This window comes from Nicotiana attenuata, unplaced genomic scaffold (assembly GCF_001879085.1).
Source record: "Nicotiana attenuata strain UT unplaced genomic scaffold, NIATTr2, whole genome shotgun sequence".
NCBI classification, from domain to species: domain Eukaryota; kingdom Viridiplantae; phylum Streptophyta; class Magnoliopsida; order Solanales; family Solanaceae; genus Nicotiana; species Nicotiana attenuata.
Genome location: NW_017670247.1, coordinates 1,030,027 through 1,051,933, shown reverse-complemented (window position 1 = coordinate 1,051,933; position 21,907 = coordinate 1,030,027). Strand labels below are relative to the sequence as shown.

General features: G+C 37.2%; 1 protein-coding gene across 1 annotated transcript; it reads right to left on the bottom strand.

The window, feature by feature from the left end:
• Positions 1-3,603: 3,603 nt before the first annotated feature.
• LOC109236625 (polyamine oxidase 1) lies at positions 3,604-10,297 on the bottom strand. Its single transcript, XM_019402819.1, has 10 exons — positions 10,142-10,297; positions 9,784-10,033; positions 9,483-9,605; positions 9,316-9,377; positions 9,024-9,178; positions 7,800-7,943; positions 6,146-6,295; positions 4,500-4,754; positions 4,285-4,366; positions 3,604-4,192 (listed from the first exon to the last, which is right to left on the bottom strand). The coding sequence occupies exons 1-10, from the start codon at positions 10,191-10,193 to the stop codon at positions 3,978-3,980; spliced, it is 1,488 nt and encodes a 495-aa protein (XP_019258364.1). The 5' UTR covers positions 10,194-10,297; the 3' UTR covers positions 3,604-3,977.
• Positions 10,298-21,907: the final 11,610 nt, after the last annotated feature.

Sequence of the window (21,907 nt, the reverse complement as noted above, 5' to 3'; positions counted from 1 at the left end):
TATATATATATATCTGAGGTAGTGTAATAATTCCTCCTTGGTTTTTCTTTGTGCCGCGGTTCTTTTTCAAGGGTTTTGTTTGAACCAGGTGTAGTTAGTTTTTTCTTTTATTAGGAATAATGAAGTCTTGTGTTGCATATTAAATGGAGATGACTTTTCTTGACGTTGTTGTGCCTTGAGAGTAGTGAGTGCCTTAATTGTGACGCCTAGGCTCAGTTCTTGACTCATGGATAGGTACCTTAACTTGTTTTACTGTGACTCTGCTTAACTGCTTTGATTATAGAGTCGGGATAGATCTGGTCCTAAGTGAGTTATGTGCCAATGTGTGTGTGGGGTTTTGTGATATTCTGTGCATGTCGATTGATATCTAGAACTTGCCTCATGTGTTTGCAAAGCAAAATAGTAGTCTTGTCCAGTGTAGGAAGTGATATAGGCATTTCTTTGTTGAGCCAGATATATGATTTTACCCACTAAATTAATGTGTATCTTAGTTAGCCTCGTTGAGCCTGTAAGCCTTACCCATTTGATCGGATTCACCATCTATTTGAACCTTTTATCTCTCTTGAGCATTTGATTTTGTTATAAGCTTGTAAAATCTAAGTGAGGTATGGTCGGGTTTTTGAGTGGAGCTATAGAAAAGGAAGAAATGTGCACTATTTGAAAATTTTAAGATCCACTTGTAAGGAACTGAAAGAAAAATAGTTATGTATGTATTAGAAAAGAAAATTTTAATTCCTCGCTAGTGGTAGTTTAATTCTCATCTTGTTTATGCTTAAAGAAATTGAGATCTTGATGTTGTTATTATGAAAGTTGGGGTTGAGTTCAACATAAGTGTGACGTTTAAATTGTAAAACTGTTGTATTAAAGTACTTAGGGAGGTGTAGTCACTATTCCATATGTATCCTACCCGTCCCGCAACCTGCATTACAACCAAAATAAAGTCCTACTTGATCTTTGACTGAATTAGCTCAATTAGAAGAGTATTACACTACGGGCAAGCTTATGGTACATTCTCGGTGGCACATGAATTTTATTTCTGAGAGTGAGTTAGTTCTTTCTATCTTGAGTTCGTATTTGTTCTTGAATTTTATTGTGTGTGGAACTATTTTCTATTGTTTGTGTGAGAGAACATAATTTACGAAGGCAAGGTAAAGTCTTTGACCTCTAGGTTAGAGTAAGTGAGAAGGTTGTGAAAATTGCATGGTGCTTGTGAGTCGAGTTTTGAGACTAGGATGTCATGATATGGTGCTTAGTCTATTTTAAATATTCTTGGCATGATGCGTTATGGAAGTTGTCTGATAAGAAGGTCGTCTCTATGTGAAGTGCAGTTTGATTGCTCGAGGATGAGCAATGGTTTAAGTGTGGGGTGTTGATGGTAGGCTAGAAACTCGTGTTTTAGCCATAATATTGCACTCTAATTATTGCATTTTACGTGTGTTTGAGCTTAAACGATAGTGAATTATACTTATTATGTGTTTTATGCCTTGTAGAAAACGGTTCTGAGCTATTAAGGTAATTTGGAGCTAAATCAAACAAGTTGGAGCTTTGAAGTCTAAGTAGAAGCCCAAGCAATTAAGCCGGGATCACATTCGGGGGTCGAAGACCAAGTCTGGATGTCAAAAAATGACAAAACAAAATTACTCTGTAAAATTTGCACAGCCGCGAGGTGCGACAGTGCAAAATATGGCCAGAAAAGATTTTGCAAAACGTTCTGGAATTCTCCACAAGCGCGCTACATGCCGCGCCGCGGTAGTACAAAAATGTTAGAGTGATTTCCTATTTCGGCTAAGAAAGGTAGTTTCATCCGGATTTGTTTTAGGGAGGGCTTAAATACACCAAAATCACCATTTTACAGCACTTTTGACCTAGAGAAGATTAGAGAGCCACCCAAGGAAGAAGACTCAAGAATTCACCAAGATTTCAACCTACAATCGGTGCAATACAAGAATTTGTATCAAATCATGATAATCGATATTTTCTTTGTTCTTAAACTTAGTTGAGATATCTTACTCCATTGCTATGGAGTAATTTCTATTTTTGTGTTGATAGATATGGTGTTTCAATAACTTGATTAGGGATTCGATTCTTGATAATTATTAGAATTAATTGATGGAGCTTTGATATGTATTGTGGAGTTATTTAGTATTTTGCTTAATCGAAAGAGGAGTTTGATATTTAATTTCTTCACATCTTATACTCTAATTTAAAATCGTGATTCAAATAGGTAATCGAAAGAGCCTCTTGAATTGTTAATCGAACTAGAAAATAGGAAATATTTGTGAGAAGTTACCCTTTAGATCATAAACATCATTTTATTGTTGCAATTGTTTACTGTACTTCAATTAGATTAATTACTGAAATTAATGTTAGAGGAATATTAGCTTCAAGTGTAATCTGATTATCGGTTGAATTCGTGAGAATCAACTGTATTATAGAGTGAATTAACTCAAGAATTAGATCCTGAGTCAGTTATCGTGCACCTATCTAGTCAATTACCCTTATTTCCCTCATTGATATTTCTTTGTGCTCATCTGCGGTCTTTTGTGATTAATTGTTACTTGCTTAAATTTTAGTAGTTAATCGTAGAAATAGTCTTCAAATCAAGTGTTAATTTTTCTGGATAGTAATCAACTGGAGATTATTCGAATATTGTTTACATCCAATCCCTGTGGAGACGATAATTAATCTATACTATCTTTGGCTAGCGAGCATTCATTTTGTGTTGTGTTTTGCGCTCGTCAGCTTCTAAAATTCAAAGTTCTTATTTCTGCTCATAGTTCTTCATAAGTATGTGGCTCCGAACCGAAGGCATGCTAATTGCTAAGCTCATAATCGAGTCTAGAATCAATACTACTACTAGTTTGGCTATTTATTCTATCTTTAGTCTGCTCATCTAACGTTATTGAACACTTATATTGGATTAATCCACATATCCTTAAAACCACATATAAATTCAATTGTTATCCATTTTTAAGGGTAAACATATGTGACTTCTTATACTAATGGATGATTTTGCTTGTTGCTTAATATGCTTGTATCTGGAGAAAAGATAGCACTTTCATTGGTATTTATAAAGTTGATAGATCTATCGTGGAAGCCATTGGCCAACCTAATTCATCTAACAAAGCGTAGGAAGACTCAACATGGAATTATTAAGTATACTTATTATAACGTAAAATGTTTTTTTCAAATATTGCTGGTCAAAGAAAATCAGTAAATAACTGCACTAAAATATGCCATATATAGTAATACTAGAAGGAAAAGTTATAAAGACACTATTTGCATGTTAATTGAAGCAAGCCACATTTAAAATAAATTCAGATACTTCGAGAGGAAATTGACTTGTATTAAAAATGACACGTCATTTTCCCCATTTGAGTAAAATATTTCTCTTAAGAGGAAAAAATACAATTGTAGGAGTCAGAAACTCTTGAAGTAACTGCAACATGTTACTATATACAAGAAGCACATATAACGAAGAAAAGTTGCGATCAGAGTAAGTAATTGAAGTGCTAAATATAGAAGAGCGGCTGAAAGTTGAAACTAGAATTATGTGAAACAGGATCATGGTATAGTAAGAATGAAATCACAACTTTCAGCATCTCAATGGACAATATCAAAAGTCATATACTGATATACTAAAGTTCCAAATTAAATAAGAAATAATCGATGAACAGAAGAAACGCAATTGAAAATCAACTGAACATAGTTATCTTTTGTATTGAATATCATTAGAACTGCATTTGTCACCCATGATACCTTTCTACTATGATTTTACTTCTAATAACAAATGTATGTATCTGCAATGAATTTCCTGGAGACCATCTAATATCCTTTTTTAAGGAGAGGAATTGCATATGTGCAACCTTGCCAAGTTCCTTATGTACTGTTTTGTTGCCCGAGTCCAGCAAACCGAGTTTAATGGAGCTTGGATAGCAAGGTCTGTCAGAGTAAGTTTTATCCAGAGCTTCATTTAGTCATAATATAGCCTCTGGAAGTCCCAATTTGCTGTTACTAAGGAAGAGTTGTCGCGGAATATCACATTTGTGGAGGTTTGAGACAGTCTCAGCTTGTGTCAATGTCAAAGATCCGGTTAATGCTAGCAGTGGTTCTAACAGAAAAGCTTGACTCTCATTCTTCCTTCCATCATCTTTTCTCATTTCTTCAAGTAAAGCATTGGTAGTGTCTATACCTGCTCAAAATAGTAATGCCAAGAAAGGAAAGAAAATCATGTTTTTGTCCAATAGTTCATTGCCAAAGGAATTTTTTTGAGTTGAACTAAACCTGAAAGGTAACCTCCATGGACATAGCCACTAAATTTTTCGCTTGTGTGTTCTCCTGTGAAAAATATCCGCCCTACTGGTTCCTGACGAAAGAAAGAAAGAAAGAATGTCATAAAAGAAGTGGTGTCTCAGAACACAGTTTCTTCTCATACCTATATTTATTTAGATTGGACACTGTAAATTACTATTGCTAACTGAGAAAAGAAGATTGCTAACCTTAATATCATGGACGAGTTGATGATTTACATATATGGGATAATTACTGTAGCTGCCACGCTGAAATCGATTATTCCACCAGCGTGGGATTAATATGTCAGTGGCATCGGGAATGTCAGGCCCAAACATGTTTCTTAACACTTCCATTGCTTCTCGTAATGTTTCTTGATCAGATTGAGCTTCCACACGTTTCGACTCACCATTTGTCAAGGTTACCACCAGGATATTGGAGCCTGGGTAAGCATTCTCCATGTGCTGATGACATCAAAACAGATCAACACCCAGCTGGGATCAGTTTCTCAGCCCATACGAATGACTATATGATGCATTCAGCAGCAATACTAAATTAAAGTGAATAAGTCCTCCATATAATAAAGCTAGTTGAGAAATGCACAATTGGAAAAAATATAAGCCTGAAGTTGATTCAAGCGTACTTCTGTATTCTCTCAATGCGATGTCATAAGATTCATAATTTGTTGGTCAAGTTATATTGGCATCTCCAAGAGGAGGGTTGTAGCATGAGACACATAAAAAGGGACCAATTTTATGTTGTGTGTATGTGTGCAGAAACCAAAATTCTGCTCAGATGACTGTACAATTGTATAACCAAGAAAAATCCTTAAGGTGCAAAATCAATAGATGGACACGGATCGAGCACTACACTAATGTTCACATATAGTGCAAGAGAAGGAAGGACTTCATTTTTAAACTCATCAAGAACCTATAAGATTAGTAACTGGAATATATATAACTCCAGGATATGAAGAACATAGTCTATCCTACTCTGCTAACCGGAAAAAAAAAGGTAACTGACTCTAATCCTACAGATAGACACATTTAGATAATTTGAGCTACCCCATAAACAGCTGACTTATGCCCGAGAATAGCAATTGTAGAACTGCAAAGCTAATGCAAACACACTGCATATCTAGAAATGCCGAAGATGATGTACTTCTGATGACCATGACAAAATTGAATATTGCGATAGCCAAGTCAATTGCCAAGTAGTAGCACAACCCAAATAGGGAAAAGGAGAATGGATTAAAAAAAGAGTCCGCAAATTTCTCCAGATTCATTAAGATGCAGTGACCCACGCGTATGGAGGCCCGGGATTATTTGATGCTAATAAACTGTTAAGAGTACCTAACGTGCGCCACATCATCACAAGTAGCGACAAAATTATATATTATCTTAGTTAAAGCACAGTTCTGATCTGAACATCAGTTTCCTGCGTTAATCCACTCATTAGACAGACAAATTACGGCTGTCACACATGGTTTTGTTTAATTAGGAAATACACATAGAATGAGCTTGACTTCCAGTTGCAGATTCCTAATGGAGATTAAATATATGGAAATAATATATTAAACTTGGAGCAAAGTCAATGTACTATTGAGCCCCTAATGATACTATTTAAGGCAGTCATTTTGTAGCAAAGGAACAGTCAGTATCTCTTTGAATAGAGAAGAGAACATGAAAAAGAAATCCTCTTATCCCTGAATGTGACAGGACTTGCAGAAAAAACAAGATGAGGAAATAGTCCAGATGCAAGTAATGAACCAAAGAATGCAGTAATGTGTACTAGAGTTAGAGATATGGCAATATGTATTATAAAGACATAACATTTGACAATAAATTTTGCAGACCTGCCAGAAAGTATAGTAGCCTCTTCGCTCGTGGGCGTAGATGAAGAACTCCTTCTCAGGTTCACAAGGCCAAAACTTATAAGGGAATTTGAGAAAGATCTTTGTATAAACCATCACATCCAAGTTTCGGATGGCTTCCATCTTCCATCTCTGTTTCAATTAATACAGATAAGAGCTTAATTTTTTGAAAAAACAGAAGAAAAGTATGGTACTAAAGATGAAGCTGATATCAGGTGTATGCGAAACGGCCGTAAAAGAAGATACTAATTAACCTTTTACACTAATAATTTGAGCACAAAAGAATAAGTAGTTTAGCTAGCACAAGAGAGATTCTATTCAATAGACAGATAAAGTTAGTCCAAGTATAGCTAACCAACCTGTTCTTTTCACTATCAATTAAATATATCCTTGATTTAGACACTGACAGCTAATTTTAAAATTTCGCTACACTTTGCTTGTACAGAGTATCAATTAACCTTATTAAATCAATCAAAATAAAAGGTACAGCAGCCAATCATCTCAAAAGCTACAGCTTATTTATTTTTATTAGCTACAAAATTATGCTAATAGCTATTTCTAATAACTGATGATAAGCAACTTCACTATCTGGAATTCTTTAATATATTGGTAGGTTTACACCAACAAATAAAAATTAAGTAGCCGAGTGTTAATAATAGTTTAGGAGATGAATACTCCTTCATAAGACAGCTCTTGTTTATCAAATTAAAAGAAATTTGGACAGCACACAAGTCACTAATCCTATTGTAGTAAATCAAGTATTCAAAATAACTCCTAATTAAATCACTATGCGTTTCAGATGCTCACTTGCAAATTAATTTAAGCTCTCCTTTCTTAGATGCTAATTTGCAGATCCATTGAAGATGTTCTTAAATCAATATAACATTCATATGCAGAAGATAAGGTTGTACAGTCTGCGTCAAAGACATAAACTACCCAATGTAGAAAACTGTTCAATTTAACTTTTTAGCATTGAAACCACATCAAGGCCAACAAGAAAACAAGCTGTATATCAACTGCACATTCCAGTCCAGTAGACCATACTTGGCATATAACCACTTAAATCATGAATCTGAAAGATATGTATGAGTGGAGGCCATTTCAATAACCAAGTCCAGAAATTAATGTTGGGTAGCTCAATGTCTACAAATGCTGACCTCTTCAACATTGTTGGTATTTAATATACCATAGGGTCAGAATTTGCAGGTCACCAACTTTAGGTAGTCTAACCGGGAACAGGGGACCCATATTATATCCTAGCCATAGCCTCAAGCTATCACATATTATTGGACTGTAATAAGTGCCATGCACTTTTTGTGAACATCAAAAGCTCAAGATCTCAACAATCCATCCATGTGCACGTGATGCAAATATCTATCATTTCTTACATGTTGTAATCTTAGGCATTAAATTATAGGGGGTGGACATAGAGGTAGATCTAAGATACAAATTTGACGAGTTCAATCTTTAAGGTTCTTACATTATACCGCCATACTTTTCATTTTAGTGATTTTTTTTACACATGGTATATATACACTTATGTACAAAAGTACTGGATTCAGTTGAAAAAACTGCATCCACCTTGGAGTGGAGAGGGAGGGGGGGGAGAGTCAATAGAGTGAAAGAGGAGACGTACAGGTAAGGGGGGCGTGAAGGAAATGAGGTTGCTTTGGAGAACACCAATGCTAACAGACAAAATCACGTAATTGGCTTCGTAAAGGGAACCATCTTCTGTTGACACCAAGACGCCGTTTCTCGAGTGCTGCACTTCCCGAACAACCTGCCCCATTTCCGTAAATTGTGAATTCTAAATTACTACTCCAAATATGTCATAAATGTAGCAGCATTTATTCAGATGTACGTATTTCAAAATCAACACAAACAACACAGTGGCCTAGGCACCCCTATAAAAGAGACAAAAAACCAATCCCCTTCATAAGAATCTGTACAAAGTCAAACTACACTGTAACGCTGATTATTTTGAATCAAGTTAGCCCTCTGTTTACGAGTTCGGGCGAACCCATTAGTTTTTGTGCAGTCTCTATAAAAGAATTAGAATTTTGAATTCATAAACTTTAAATCCTAATTCCTCTTCTAACGGCAAGTGTAGGGATAGAGGGGAACTGGTGAAGGATCGTAGCCTGTATTTAGTGGATCTTTGGACCCGCATTTGATTGCATTATATAAAAGTGGCTTTAGCCTCTAAATTTTGTTCATTTCAAGAAAAATTAACATGGTAAGTAATGTGTTGAATGCGAAAGTTCTCTCTTTTATGGTACCCATTATAATGATTAGGAAAGGTCTTTATGATTTTAGCTCTATCATCATGTCAAATCAATCCACACAAAAGAGAAAACTTCAATTTGTATAAATCGAAAATTACTTTCTTTTACTTGGCTTTTCCCTACTTTTTAGTTTCCTTTTTCATTTTCTGTTTTATAGCTAGTCAAGGAAAAACTTCCAATACCAAACTGCCTCGAGTTACTTTTAAGATGTGATGAATCTTTAAATTATTACTACTTTCTTTTACTTTAAATAGGAGGTAAAGCACATTTTAGGAAGATTTTTCAATTAAAAAGATAATAGTAGTATAAATAGTCCTTGGAATTGGAAAACGTCCTTTTCTGCAGACTCTTGGTGGGTGAATCAATCCTAACAGAACAAAAATAAAGAAAGATAAATTATTCCATGCATAAAAAACAAATCTTTAAAACCTTATCAGTTTATCACCTTCTGTTCATCAACTTTGCCTACTATTTCTACAGTAGTTGTCATAATTTGGCCCATCACAAAACAAAAAACACAGAGTAGTAAATAATTATATATCCTCTAACCAAAAACAGAGAAATATAAATTTTACCGTGTTGAGCTTGAGACGGCTGTCCATAATTTTACCCTCAGAGGTAAAAAGAAAGTTTTCTGCCATTTTATAAAGCAAATGCTCATACCCTCTTTCATCAGCAACTAGAAATTCTCTTTCTCCAAAATCCACATATGTTGATATTGGCTCAACCTCTGTAAAAATTCAGAACAATAATTTCACATTTTTCAATCCTAGAATTCTTGAAAAGGAAAAAAAAATCACTTTACTGTTCAAATACATTAAGGAAAAACAGGATAAAAATGATATAATGAAAAATTGAAAAATTGACCTGCCATTTCAAAATCATGGAGAATGAAGTCAATCGCCAGCTCTATTGGTGTTTTTGGAGTACTGTAACAAAATCCAGAAAGACAATAAAATATTATTGCGAAAATTGTTTAAAAAAAAAAAAAAAAAGAACCGAAAACAGAGTGTTATGTAAGTGGTAAATCATACGACGGCGTCTCAGCAGAGGATTCAAGGTTGTTGTTTCCTTCTTGGCTTCTGAGTTTCTGAATTGCCGAGTCCACCGCTTTCTTGTACGAGTCCGCCGCTATTCCACTAGGAAAAATCTTACCACTGTAATTTGTAATGCAACAAAAACAAAAACTAAACAAAATCAATAAAAAAAAACACAAAACCATCACTATCACCCCAAGACATCATCATTAACTACACCACTACAAACATAATATAAACTTATACTTTAAAAAGTTCAATTTAAACATTATACAGTTCAAATAATAACATTACGAACCTGTGATCATAGATATTGTAACGGGCATTACTGTAATCAGAGAAGCAAGTACGGAGATTAGACTGAAGGGCAAGTTCCCAGACAGGATTAGACTGTTCACCACCGACGCCGGCGATCCAACCGGCGCCGAGTTCCACCGTTACTCCGCCGAATTCCTCCTTCCTTATCCTGCCACCTATCTTATCAGACGCTTCCAATATCATCACATCATCCACTCCATTCTCCGACAATACCTTCGCCGCCGTTAAACCTACAGAAATCCACACATATAATTATTCACATCGCACTTTGTATTTCTCCCCGTGAATGCAGAAACATGGTTATAAATTTGAAGAAACAGATCCAGAATTTGAATTACCTGAGATGCCGGCTCCGACTATGATGACAGAGCAGCGATGGGGAGTTTCCATGAAAGAGGGGATGTGGGGATGGGGTGGGGTTTGGGGTGTGGGGGAGAAGCAGAGAGTTAAAGGAGTCTTGAATGAGTATACAAGAGAGTCTGCAATAGGAGAAGAAATAGCGGGAGTCGGTTTTTATAGTTGGTTTTAACCGCATATTGGGGAAACACCACTCTCTCCTTCCTTTATTTACTGTTATTATTATTATTATTATTGTGACTAACAGCTTGGATGGTCGTCACCTGTTTTATTGTATGGTAAATACCATATTTGTTTTGATTGTTACTTAAATTTTATTGTATCGTATCGTTAAATCTGTCGTTACGTAACGATGAAATGTGCCACTTTACGTAACGACCAATTTGGTATGGTCGCGTCGTTACCATGTCTTTTTCTCTCAATCTCACCCTTCATTATTATTAAATACTTTTATTTCATCATTTACCCTACCATTTTGTATAGTAATTTTACCTCGTATCATAAGTTTTTTATAATATTGCAAGTTTATTTTTCATGTTGCTAGTGCGTGATATCATGAAACGATGGCAAACGATACAATCTATCCAAATATTGTATTCATCAAACGATACAGTACGATACGATACATTATGAAATAATATGTAACAATACAAACAAGTTGTAAGGATTAATGTAAGTGTATATAATTATCTAGTAGGGAATGAAAGTTTTTCTTTTCTTTTTACTTTCTTCTTTCTTTTTGGTGCTCGGGTGATCTTACTTAAACTAATTCTATATGTATGTGTTATTTCTCGTGAGCACAAATATTCATTTAGGGTTGGACATATAGAAAAAATTATTTAGTTTTTTTTTTTTATCTTCTCTAAAATTTAATTTCTATTTACTTTATTAACCACTAGGCTATAATGCTAATAAAATTTTATCTCACGTCATCGGATCAGTTTATACATACTATTTTCCATTAGAACATGTACTTTGGTTGATACATACTATTTTCCATTAGAACATGTACTTTGATTGCTTAACTTTGTTTATCAAGACGTAAACATATAAGAAGAAATTATTTTATATTTTTGTCGCCTCTATAATTTAATTCTGAAACTTTATTGTTCTTAATTTACTTTGTTGACAACTAATTATACCCTTGTTACTTTAATGATTATTTTGTTAAGGTGACGTTCTGTCGTGAATTGAGTCCCATATATGTGTAGGGTTTTTCAAGCTTATTTTAGCTTAAAAGAGGGTGAATGGGAAATGGATGAAAAATAAAATATTTGAGTTTCCCTCCTTGACAAAGGGACATTGTCCCATATTGGATGAGGAAAAGACTTTTGATGGGTATATGAGCCCGTTTGGATTAGCTGATTTACAGTAGCTGATAAGCATTAAGTGCTGAAAATTACTTTTAAGTGCTGAAACTGATTTAATAAATAAGCTCTTTTTCTGTTAAAATAACTTAAAAAACCTTAGAACTGTTTACCTTTATAAGGGCATAATTTCTTTAAAATTTTAGATTCAAGATCGATTCAAATGCAAAATATTCTATTTGTTATTTTATTTTAAATACAACTGTGCTTAGATAAGATAATTTTTATGATAAATATAATTTATTTTATGATACACATATAATCATAAGTTATAATAATTAATAGATTGACAAAAGTTTTTCAACAAAAAATAAATATAGGACAAAATATTTGAAGAGAAACAAACACTGCCTTCATCACCACAACACTAAGAAACGAATACACCAAAAATTTGATATGTCCTCATTTGTTACATACAGTTCAAAGATTAATACACAATCAAATCACATAGATATAAATATGCAAAGAAATAGAGAATTTGCNGGGGGGGGGGGGGGGGGTTTAGGTTGAAAGAAATACTTGGGACTGTGAGTATCGATGTAGGAATTTTATTTTAAAAAAGAATATTTTAAGGATAAAATAGTAAAAATCTTGGTCAAACTTAAAGTGCTTATAAGCTAAAAATTCATAAGCTGGGGGTGACCAGCTTATGGCTTTGGCTTATTTTTGACTTATAAGCACTTGGCTTATAAGCACTTTTAACTTTAACAAACGCGTAGATAAGCCGAAAAGTGCTTATAAGCTAGTTTGACCAGCTTATAAGCTTAGCCAAACACCCTCTACATACAATTACTCTTCTTTTAGCTCTTAAAGAGTTAAGAAGGCAAGCCTCGCGCTGTCGTCGTCGCTCAGCTTCGGCTTCGGTCAAATGATTGATTGATTAAATTTTAGGACCAAATTTATTTGTTAAATATAAATATTAACGTAATGTTATTAAATATTCTATTTTTGAAACGAAAAATTAATTTTAAATCCAAGTTATCCGTTTTTTGTAACGAAAAATAAAGTTTCCTCTGCCTGTCCGATTTTTGTTACGGAAAATGAAGTCTCATCTGCCCGTTTTAATTTGCGTAAATGGCCATTTACGTTATGGCCGCTTTACGTGAACAATCATAACTGACATCTGAAGAGTTGCACCTCTTCGTTTTTAAACTCAACATGTTGGCTATAAATAGCAGTCCATTCTCTCATTTTTTCCATACGAAATTCTGAATTCTCCTCCTTTCTTCTGCATTGTTTTAATTACAAAGAAAGCAACAGTAAGTGTGATTTGCTAACGATTATTGAATTCGTTGAAACACTGGGGTTTGAAGTACCGCTACATCAGTGTGTAATTTGTTCTATCCTGGGAGGAAATAATCTACAACGTAGGGTACTAGGAGGAGATTAAGTTCCTTAAGGAAACACTGTGAATTCAGTGAATTCGGATTAAATTCTATTTTTTCTATATTTCTATTTATATATTATTTTATCTTCTCCAGAATTATTTTACAAATAAAGTTTACTAACAATATGTCTTTCACTCGTTGTCGTTTAAATCAGGAATCTTACTTTAACTTGGGGAGTATTAAGATAAGAATTTGTCGTGGACTGAGTTTCAAATTTTTGCTATCATCACTTGAAATCAAGAATTTTCTTTTAACTTGATTAATTAGTATAAAAGGTGAGAGTTTTTGCGAATTGTCTATTATCATCGTCATCCGTAATAAAAAAGATACAACGTTTTAAAAAAAATATTTAAATGTTTAAATTATAGACAAAAAAATAAACAAGGCACAATTTTCGCATCTTAAAATCGTTATGATACAATTGAAAAGTCTTAGGTAATCATCTAGCTCGAGCACTTTTGCCCTTTAGATTACCATTCCCTTCTTTGTGTGACAAATAAGCTAATACTCTATTTCCTTTTCTCAACTTAAATGCTTTACCTGTATTTAAATAAAGATATCGATCTCTTATTACAAATTATGGATATACAGGACAATTCATCGGTGATTTTAAGTATATTTTGCTACCTATGTATTTATCTGTATTTTCTTATTGTGATATTTTCCCATTTTAATCTGTTCATTGGATCCACCTATATACTATTGTAGACAATAAATTGATGACGAGAAAATAAAATCAAGACCGAAAATATCGCAACAATCGTAGTATTTGATTTCGAATATTTGAGTGTACAATCTCTATGATTCCTCTGATTCTACTTTTCTAGTATAAATTCAAGGGCCTTTGAGCTTGATCTTGAATATGTATTTATTTCCACGAAAGATGATCTTGTTCTTGAGCTTGAGCTTGAGCTTGATTGCTTGAACTTGATCTTTATTTGTTCTTCGTCCTTGAGCTTGAACTTTATTTCTTGAACTTGAACTTGATTGCTTGAAGCTTGAAACTTGTGGAGGAATTTGCGGTGTTTGATCCACGAGCTCTCTCTTGCTTCTTGTTATAACTTCTGGTGTCTTTTCTGAGTTGTGAAGACCCCTATTTATAGTTGTGGAAGGGAAGAGTCATGATAAGAACAAACTCTTTCCGACCAATCAAATTGAAGTGTGACATGGCCGCATTTGATTGGCCAGAACATGTCACTTGCACACGTGGCGCGATTTCCTTGGCCTTTTAGTGTGACTGGGCATGCCTTGTCATTTTGACATGTGGCATGATCCTATTGGCTCTTCCGTTTGACTTGGCATGCCACGTCATTTGACACGTGACACCAAACTGGGCCTCTAAGAAGATGGCATCTTGGGCTTAATGAAGCGGACTCATCACTTTTAGCCCAATTAAATGGGCTAGCCCAATGGATTAAGACTTATTTATTTAATCCATATATTGGACTTATATCATTAATTTAATTATATTAGCCCATAATATTTATTTGGGCTAGTATATTTAAAATATAGTCCAAATTATTTAATGAATATAAATTCAATAAATTTTATATTCCTACAAATGCCCCCTACTTTAAGACTTGTCAAGTTGTAGACCTTAAAGACTAGACTTGAAGTATTTAACGAAGGCAACATATCTTTACCGTTCTTTCACGTAACTTCTTTCATTAAGTTCACATGATCATTCTTGAGCACATGGATCAGTTGTAAAGCTCAAAGGCTTTATTTGACTTAGAATCTTACGTGCCTCACATTAGAAAATTTAAAACAACATTATTATAACATTGAGCATTGGATAGAAGTCTGGTTCACGTTAGGATTCTTATCCTATTCATCATAGAACTCTTTAATTTAATCACCTGCACATCAACTTGAATTAAGGTCGGCATTCCTATGCGCCAACATCACTGCATGTAGTTTTCTTTTTCAATTAGGTTAGGATGACCCAATTCCTTTTGGATTATAATATTCACTGCTCCCACATCGGAATAAGTTCCCTTACAACTGCCGTTCACTCCCTAAATAAACACATGCGCACATCTTTGTTCAGTATCAATTCGCATGTTTGCAAGCTATTTGAGTCTAGTTTCGTGGACTCGGAAGCATTGACGCGAAGGTAATTTCTTCTTCTTTTCTTGTGCTTTTCTTCTTTGTTGTCCTTTTTTCTTTTTTTGTAGGTCAAGCGAGAAAGATATGTTCTTGCTCAACAAGGTGATCCATGCATGAAGAAGATGTTCTTGGGGTGTGAGGGGATGAGTACTTATCCCTGCCCAAATATTGGGGGGATTACTTTCATGGCCCGATTCTTGGAGAGATTACTCTCAAAATGGCCCGATTCTTAGAGAGATTACTCTCAAAATGGCTCGATTCTTGGAGAGATTACTCTCAAAATGGCCCGATTCTTGGAGAGATTACTCAAAAATGGCCCGATTCTTGGAGAGATTACTCTCAACATGGCCCGATTCTTGGAGAGATTACTCTCAAAATGGCTCGATTCTTGGAGAGATTACTCTCAAAATGGCTCGACTATCGGCGAGGCCAACTTAAGGTGCGAAGGGATTCATATGTCCACCTTAAGATTGGAAAGTTATAGTTCCTTTTAAGGACAAACCCACGAAGAGGCCAACTTAAGGTGCAAAGGGACTTATATGTCCACCTTAAGATTAGAAAGTTATAGTTCCTTTTGAGGACAAACCCACGAAGAGGCAAACTTAAGGTGCAAAGGGACTTATATGTCCACCTTAAGATTGGAAAGTTATAAAACTTCAACTTGAAGACGACATCAACTTGAACAGTTGGAAAACTTTGAAAATTTGGCGGACTTTGCAGACTTCAACTCGAAGATTCGGAGGGCTTAAATAATTCAACTTTAAGATCGGCGAATTTGAAGACTGAAACTTGAAGACCGGAAGACTTGAAGACTTCAACTTAGGGACTTGAAGGGCCTAAATATTTCAATTTGAAGATCGGGGAATTTGAAGACTTCAGCTTGAAGACCGGCGGACTTGAAGACTTCAACTTTGAGACTTCAACTTGAAGATTGGCAAATTTGAAGACTTCAACTTGAAGACCGACGGAGTTGAAGATTTCAACTTTGGGGACTTCAACTTGAATACTGACGGACTTAAAGATATCAATTTACCATGGAGGGTTGCCCCTTTTAAATCAAATTAGATCAAAGTTCAACAAGAGGATGACATTTCAACTTGATTTTGCATTCCTCGGACATCAATTGGGGCAATATGTATCTTTTAAACTTATGCGACTGAACTTAGAATGAAACTCTAAGCTGCCTACGTACCTCGGCGAAGAGGATCAAGTCATACCGTAGTTCAGACTGAGTAGACCTTTTTCTTTTTTTTTTTACGTCCTAACTTTTGCCTAGGCCGCCTCTTTCGAAATTTTCAACCTAGCGGACTTTTTTTTTGGGCCGTACACAGTTTATACTCTTGCGGGCCAGGAGTGTAGCAACATGCAGTTTAGGCTCGTGCATCAAGGAGCGTGTCACTTCAAGGATAATACTTCTTCAAAAACTTGCCATTGATAGGACCGATCCTCATACCATCTGCATCAACCAGCTTGAAAGCCCCACTTGAGTAAGCTTCTTGTACGATATATGGTCCATCCCATTTTGAAGTAATTATGGGTCTTCGTACGGCAAGGACTTGATCTCCTACTTGAAAGGATCTCGGGCGAACTCTTTTATTGAAGGCGCGAGATAATCTAGCCTGATAACATTCAAGACACTGTTGAGCTTCCAATCTCTTTTCATCAAGAGATTCCAACTCTGCTAACCGAAGTCGAGCATTTTCTTCATCGGTGATCCCTTCTTGAATAGCCAGTCGTAACGAAGGTATTTGACGCTCAAGTGGCAAGACGGCTTCGACTCCATAAACGAGTGAATGAGGAGTCGCCTGTGCTGGCATGCGGTGAGCCGTCCTATATGCCCATAGAGCTTCTTCCATACGGTCATTCCAATCTCGTTTGGATTTGGAGACGACTTTCTTTAACAAGTTGCATAGAGTCTTGTTGAATGCCTCAGCTAGACCATTGGCGGCAGCATTGTACATCGAAGAGTTACGTTGCTTGAAGCCAAAGAGATCACAAATCTTGTTTATCAACCTATTATCGAATGGCTTTCCATTATCCGTTATTATGTAACGAGGAATGCCAAAGCGATAAATAATGTTTACTCGGATGAAACTTGCAACATTTTCCTTCTTTACTTCCTTAAGAGCAACAACTTCAGCCCATTTTGAGAAGTAGTCAGTTGCAGCCAAGATGTATAGGTGCCCACCAGAGGACTTTGGCAGTGGTCCAACAACATCGAATCCCCAAGCGTCAAATGGCCAGGATGCAACAGTCGGGTGCAACACTTCAGGAGGTTGATGAATAAAATTTGCATGGAATTGACAAGCCTTGCATCTTCGAGCGTAGTGAAAGCAATCTTTTACCATCGTTGGCCAATAATATCTCATCCTTTTTATATGGAAATGCAACTTTGGTCTAGACTGGTGTGACCCACATACCCCAGAATGCGCTTCTTGCAAAGCTTGGAGTGTTTCATTTTCCCCTAATTATCGCAAGAGTACTCCCTCGAACGATCTTCTGTATAGGGTATCTTTGTAGTAAAGGAAGCGAGGTGCACGACGACGGATTTCAGTCCTTCTCCTCGGATTTTCTGGAAGTATCCCATAGCATAAGTAGTCGATGATGGGTTGTCGCCATTCTTCTTTCTCACCTTCAGAAACAACAACAAGATGCTTGAGTTTGTTTTCTTCACCTTCAACCTCATTTGGCGGCGGTACTACCCATTTTTGGCAGACGGTAACTTGCGCTTGGTCAGGCAGGGCTAATGATGAAGCTAGAGCAGCTAAAGCATCAGCCTTCTTAATTTCTTTCCTTGGCACATGCTGAATAGTCGCATCACCGAGCCATCCCATCAACTTTTTAGCGTAATCATGATATGGGCGTAGTTCAGGCTTCTTAACCTCGTAACTATCCAAAAGCTGATTGACCACTAACTAGGAGTCACCGAAGACTTGCAGTTGCAATTGCTTTATATCAACGGCCATTTCAAGCCCAAGTATTAAGGCTTGATACTCAGCAACATTGTTGGAACAGAGTTGTGTCAAGGTGAAAGATTAGGGCAAGACTTTGCTTTGGGGAGTGACAAATACTACGCCAGCCCCGGCTCCCCCACGATGCGCAGCACCATAAAAGTACATCTTCCATGGAGGTTGAACTTCAACGACCATTGCGTCCTCATCAAGTAGTTCATCAGTTAGCTCCCAGCCATCGTGTATCGGATGACCTGCCAAGAAGTCTGCCAATGCTTGTCCCTTTATAGCCTTTTGAGGGATGTACAAAATCTCGAATTGTTGAAATTGGAGGTACCATATCGCTAGTCGATCACTAAGAACAGGTTTTGACATCACGAACTTGATGGGATTTGCTTTAGAAACAAGACGGACAACATGAGCTTGAAAGTAGTGCTTCAACTTTTGAATTGAGAAGACTAGCGCCAAACACAACCTTTCAATTGGCGAATAATTCAACTCGTTAGGTGTCATCATCCTGCTCAAGTAGTAAAGGGAGTTTTCTTTCCCCTCACTATTTTCTTGGGCCAACAGTGCTCCAACAGACCTTTCTTGTGCCGCAATGTATAGTATCAATGGCTTTCCAGGTATAGGGGCTGCTAAAACTGGAGGCTTCATCAAGTAGGATTTAATGCTCTCAAAGGCATTACTGCATGCTTGGTCCCATTTGAAAGGGACACCTTTTTTCATAAGGCGACTGAATGGTTGACACCTCCCAGCTAGGTTCGAGATGAATCTCCTAAGGTACGCTAACTTTCCTTGCAGACTTTTCAATTCATGGATATCTCGAGGCTCAGGCATTTTCAAAATGGCATCCACTTTGGCTTGATCAATTTCGATCCCTCGATGTCGGACAATGAAACCAAGGAACTTTCCAGAAGTAACTCCAAAGGCGCATTTCAATGGATTCATCCTAAGTTGGTACCTCCGGAGCAATTCAAATACCATCCTCAAGTCCTTCAAGTGGTCGCCCTTTTCTCTTGATTTCACCACCAAGTCGTCAACATAGCATTCGACATTCTTGTGGAGAAGATCGTCGAAGATATTCTGCATAGCCCTTTGGTAAGTAGCACCAGCGTTCTTCAAGCCAAAAGGCATTACCTTGTAGCAATAAATACCCTTTGGGGTACGGAATGCAGTAAGCTCTTCATCTTTTGGTGCCATGCGTATTTGGTTATAGCCCGACGAACCGTCCATAAATGACATTGCCTCGTACCCAGTAGTAGCATCGATCATCAGTTCTGGAATGGGAAGCGGGAACTCATCTTTCGGACACGCATTATTAAGATCCCTAAAGTCAACGCACACTCGAATTTGGCCATTTTTCTTCCTCACATGGACAATACTTGAAACCCATGTTGGGTATTTAACTTCACGAATAAAGCCAGCTTCGATGAGTTTGTTAACTTCTGTTTCAATCAAGGGAACCAAGTCCGGCCTAAAACGCCTTTGGGCTTGTTTAACAGGACGAGCACCATTTTTGACTGCAAGGTGATGGACTGCTACTTTCGGGTCCAAGCCAGGCATCTCTTTGTAACTCCAAGCAAAGACATCCCTGAACTCTTTGAGTAACTCAATATAAGTGCTCTCTTCATCAGCTTCAAGTAAAGCACTTAGGTAGGTAGGTCTTTGTTCTTCATCGGTGCCAAGGTTAACTTCTTTTAAGGCATCAACTGTCGTCTTTACTCCTTCTTCAAGTTCAGGCGGAGCATCTTTCGCATCTTCATCTTCATGAGGGTCCCCATCATTGAAGGATATGTGATAACACGGCGAAACATCCTCCAACTCCGCATTATCTTCCATTGAAGATGGAATGCCATTCTCGACTTGTACAGTAACATGATACGAAGAAACACTTTCTTCGTCTTCATCACGTTCCTTAGTATAGACCACAGTATATGGCTTTACCTTCAGTACTTCTTTACATGAAACCACAAGTTTTGTTTGTCGCCTCATTCTAGAAGGAACCAAACTTTGGAAATCCTTAGAGATCTCATGGATTTTGGGTGAAGCGGGTGTTCTTATGCTTTGAAAATTTCTCCGGAACTTGTTCCCCTTCTTTAGTGGACCCAATCTTTCAAACACGGAGGTCCTCGCAGGTGATCTTCCAAGTCGATCAAAGACAGAAGGCTTGTTGGAAGCGGCTGATTCATCTTCTACAGTGATATAATTGCTGCTCGCCCTTCTTATTGAGATGCGCACTGGTGACGGTTGTTTGTATCCCAAACCTTCACGTGGTTGCCTCGTTGCAGCTTCTGATGGGAGCTTCCCTAACTTTGACGGCTCATTGGGATTGTATCCAGCTTTTGCAAATAGCTTGTAAGCGTTAGGGTCAAAACCTTCATCTGTTCGCTTTGTAGGGAGTGCCACATTCTGCAAACGATTTTGGGCTACAAACCCTGCAAGCGGCATTGAGGACGACTTTACTGCCTCAATTCGTTTGACCGGAAGAGTTAACTCCTTTGGCATGTTGGTTTGGATATTATATGATTCGCCCTCGTCTTTCTTCCTTTTAGGGACATATTGGAGCGCGGGACTTACTTTCTTTCCATAGGACACAATACCCCCTTTATGAGATTTATTCATGTTGGCAGGTACCTCCTTTGTAACAGCTTTGGCTTTACCAATAGTCACCTCAGCTCTTTTAGTTATGGGTTCGTCATTCTTGCTTTTCATACCATCATCAGCTTTCAGCTCCTTCACAATGCGGTTCTTCAAGTAGAACTTTGCATCGGCGAAGTGTGACTCAGCCTCGGTGAATGGCTCATCATCAGCAACTATCGTCTTCTCGACTTCACCCTCGTAGTATTTTAAACATTGATGGTAGGTAGATGGAACAACTTTATTCTCATGTATCCAAGGCCTCCCAAGCAAAACATTGTATGAAGTCTTCGCGTCGATCACATGCAGCCATGCACTTGATTGCATATCTTCAATAGTGATTCCCAACCTGATCGCGCCTATGGCTCTTTGCCCCCCTTGGTTGAATCCTTGGATCATCACACGACTTTCTGAGAGTTCGTTCATGGGAATACCAAGTTCTTTCACAGTGTGGATTGGCAAAATGTTCACTGAGGATCCTCCATCAACCAAAATCCGATTTACCCTTTCATCGCGCATATAGCCAACCAGGTACAATGGGCGGTTATGAGGAGTGTCACCTAGCAAAAGATCGTCATTTGTGAACGTGACCTTTTCCTCACAAGCATTAACTTCTTGAGGAGTGGACTCGATGGGCTTTTCCGAAGATGGTGCCAACGGTAGGTCATCACTCTTTTCTTCCCCTTTGTCAGCATGGCAACAAGAGGCATCAATGCCCTCATGGGAAATCTTCGTGCGGAACCAACTTGGTAAAAACTCCTCCAAGGTCACTGGATTTCGTGGCTTTTGAGGGTGGTGCATCTCCACTTTTGCTTTCTTCAAATGCCTAACTGGATTCCTTTTTATGGGTCTTTTTACCATCATCTTCCTTGTTGGTTGTTCCACTGATTCTTTTCGTGCGCTCCTTTTGTGGCCCCTACGACGAGTCACCAACGTCCAACCTTCATCATCATCAGGTTGGTTGACTTCAGCTTTGTCGCTCTCCAGTAATTCTTCATTTTTACTTTCTTTAAAACCACATAATTCATCCGGACTGAATGAGCCAAAGGTGATAGAGACTTGGTTTGCGCTTTCTTTCTCATCTTCAAGCACGATCTTCTTTTCGCGAGCCAAGTCCATGACTTTATCCTTGAAGACAAAGCACTTCTCCAGAGGGTGGCTTACAAGTCGGTGATATTTGCAGTAATTTGGGTCATTTGTTTTCCCAGCTTCATTTGGTCGCTTCATCTCTGGAAGCTCAATGAGATTTAACTCGAGGAGTTCTTCGAAAATGGCTGGCACATCAGAATCCA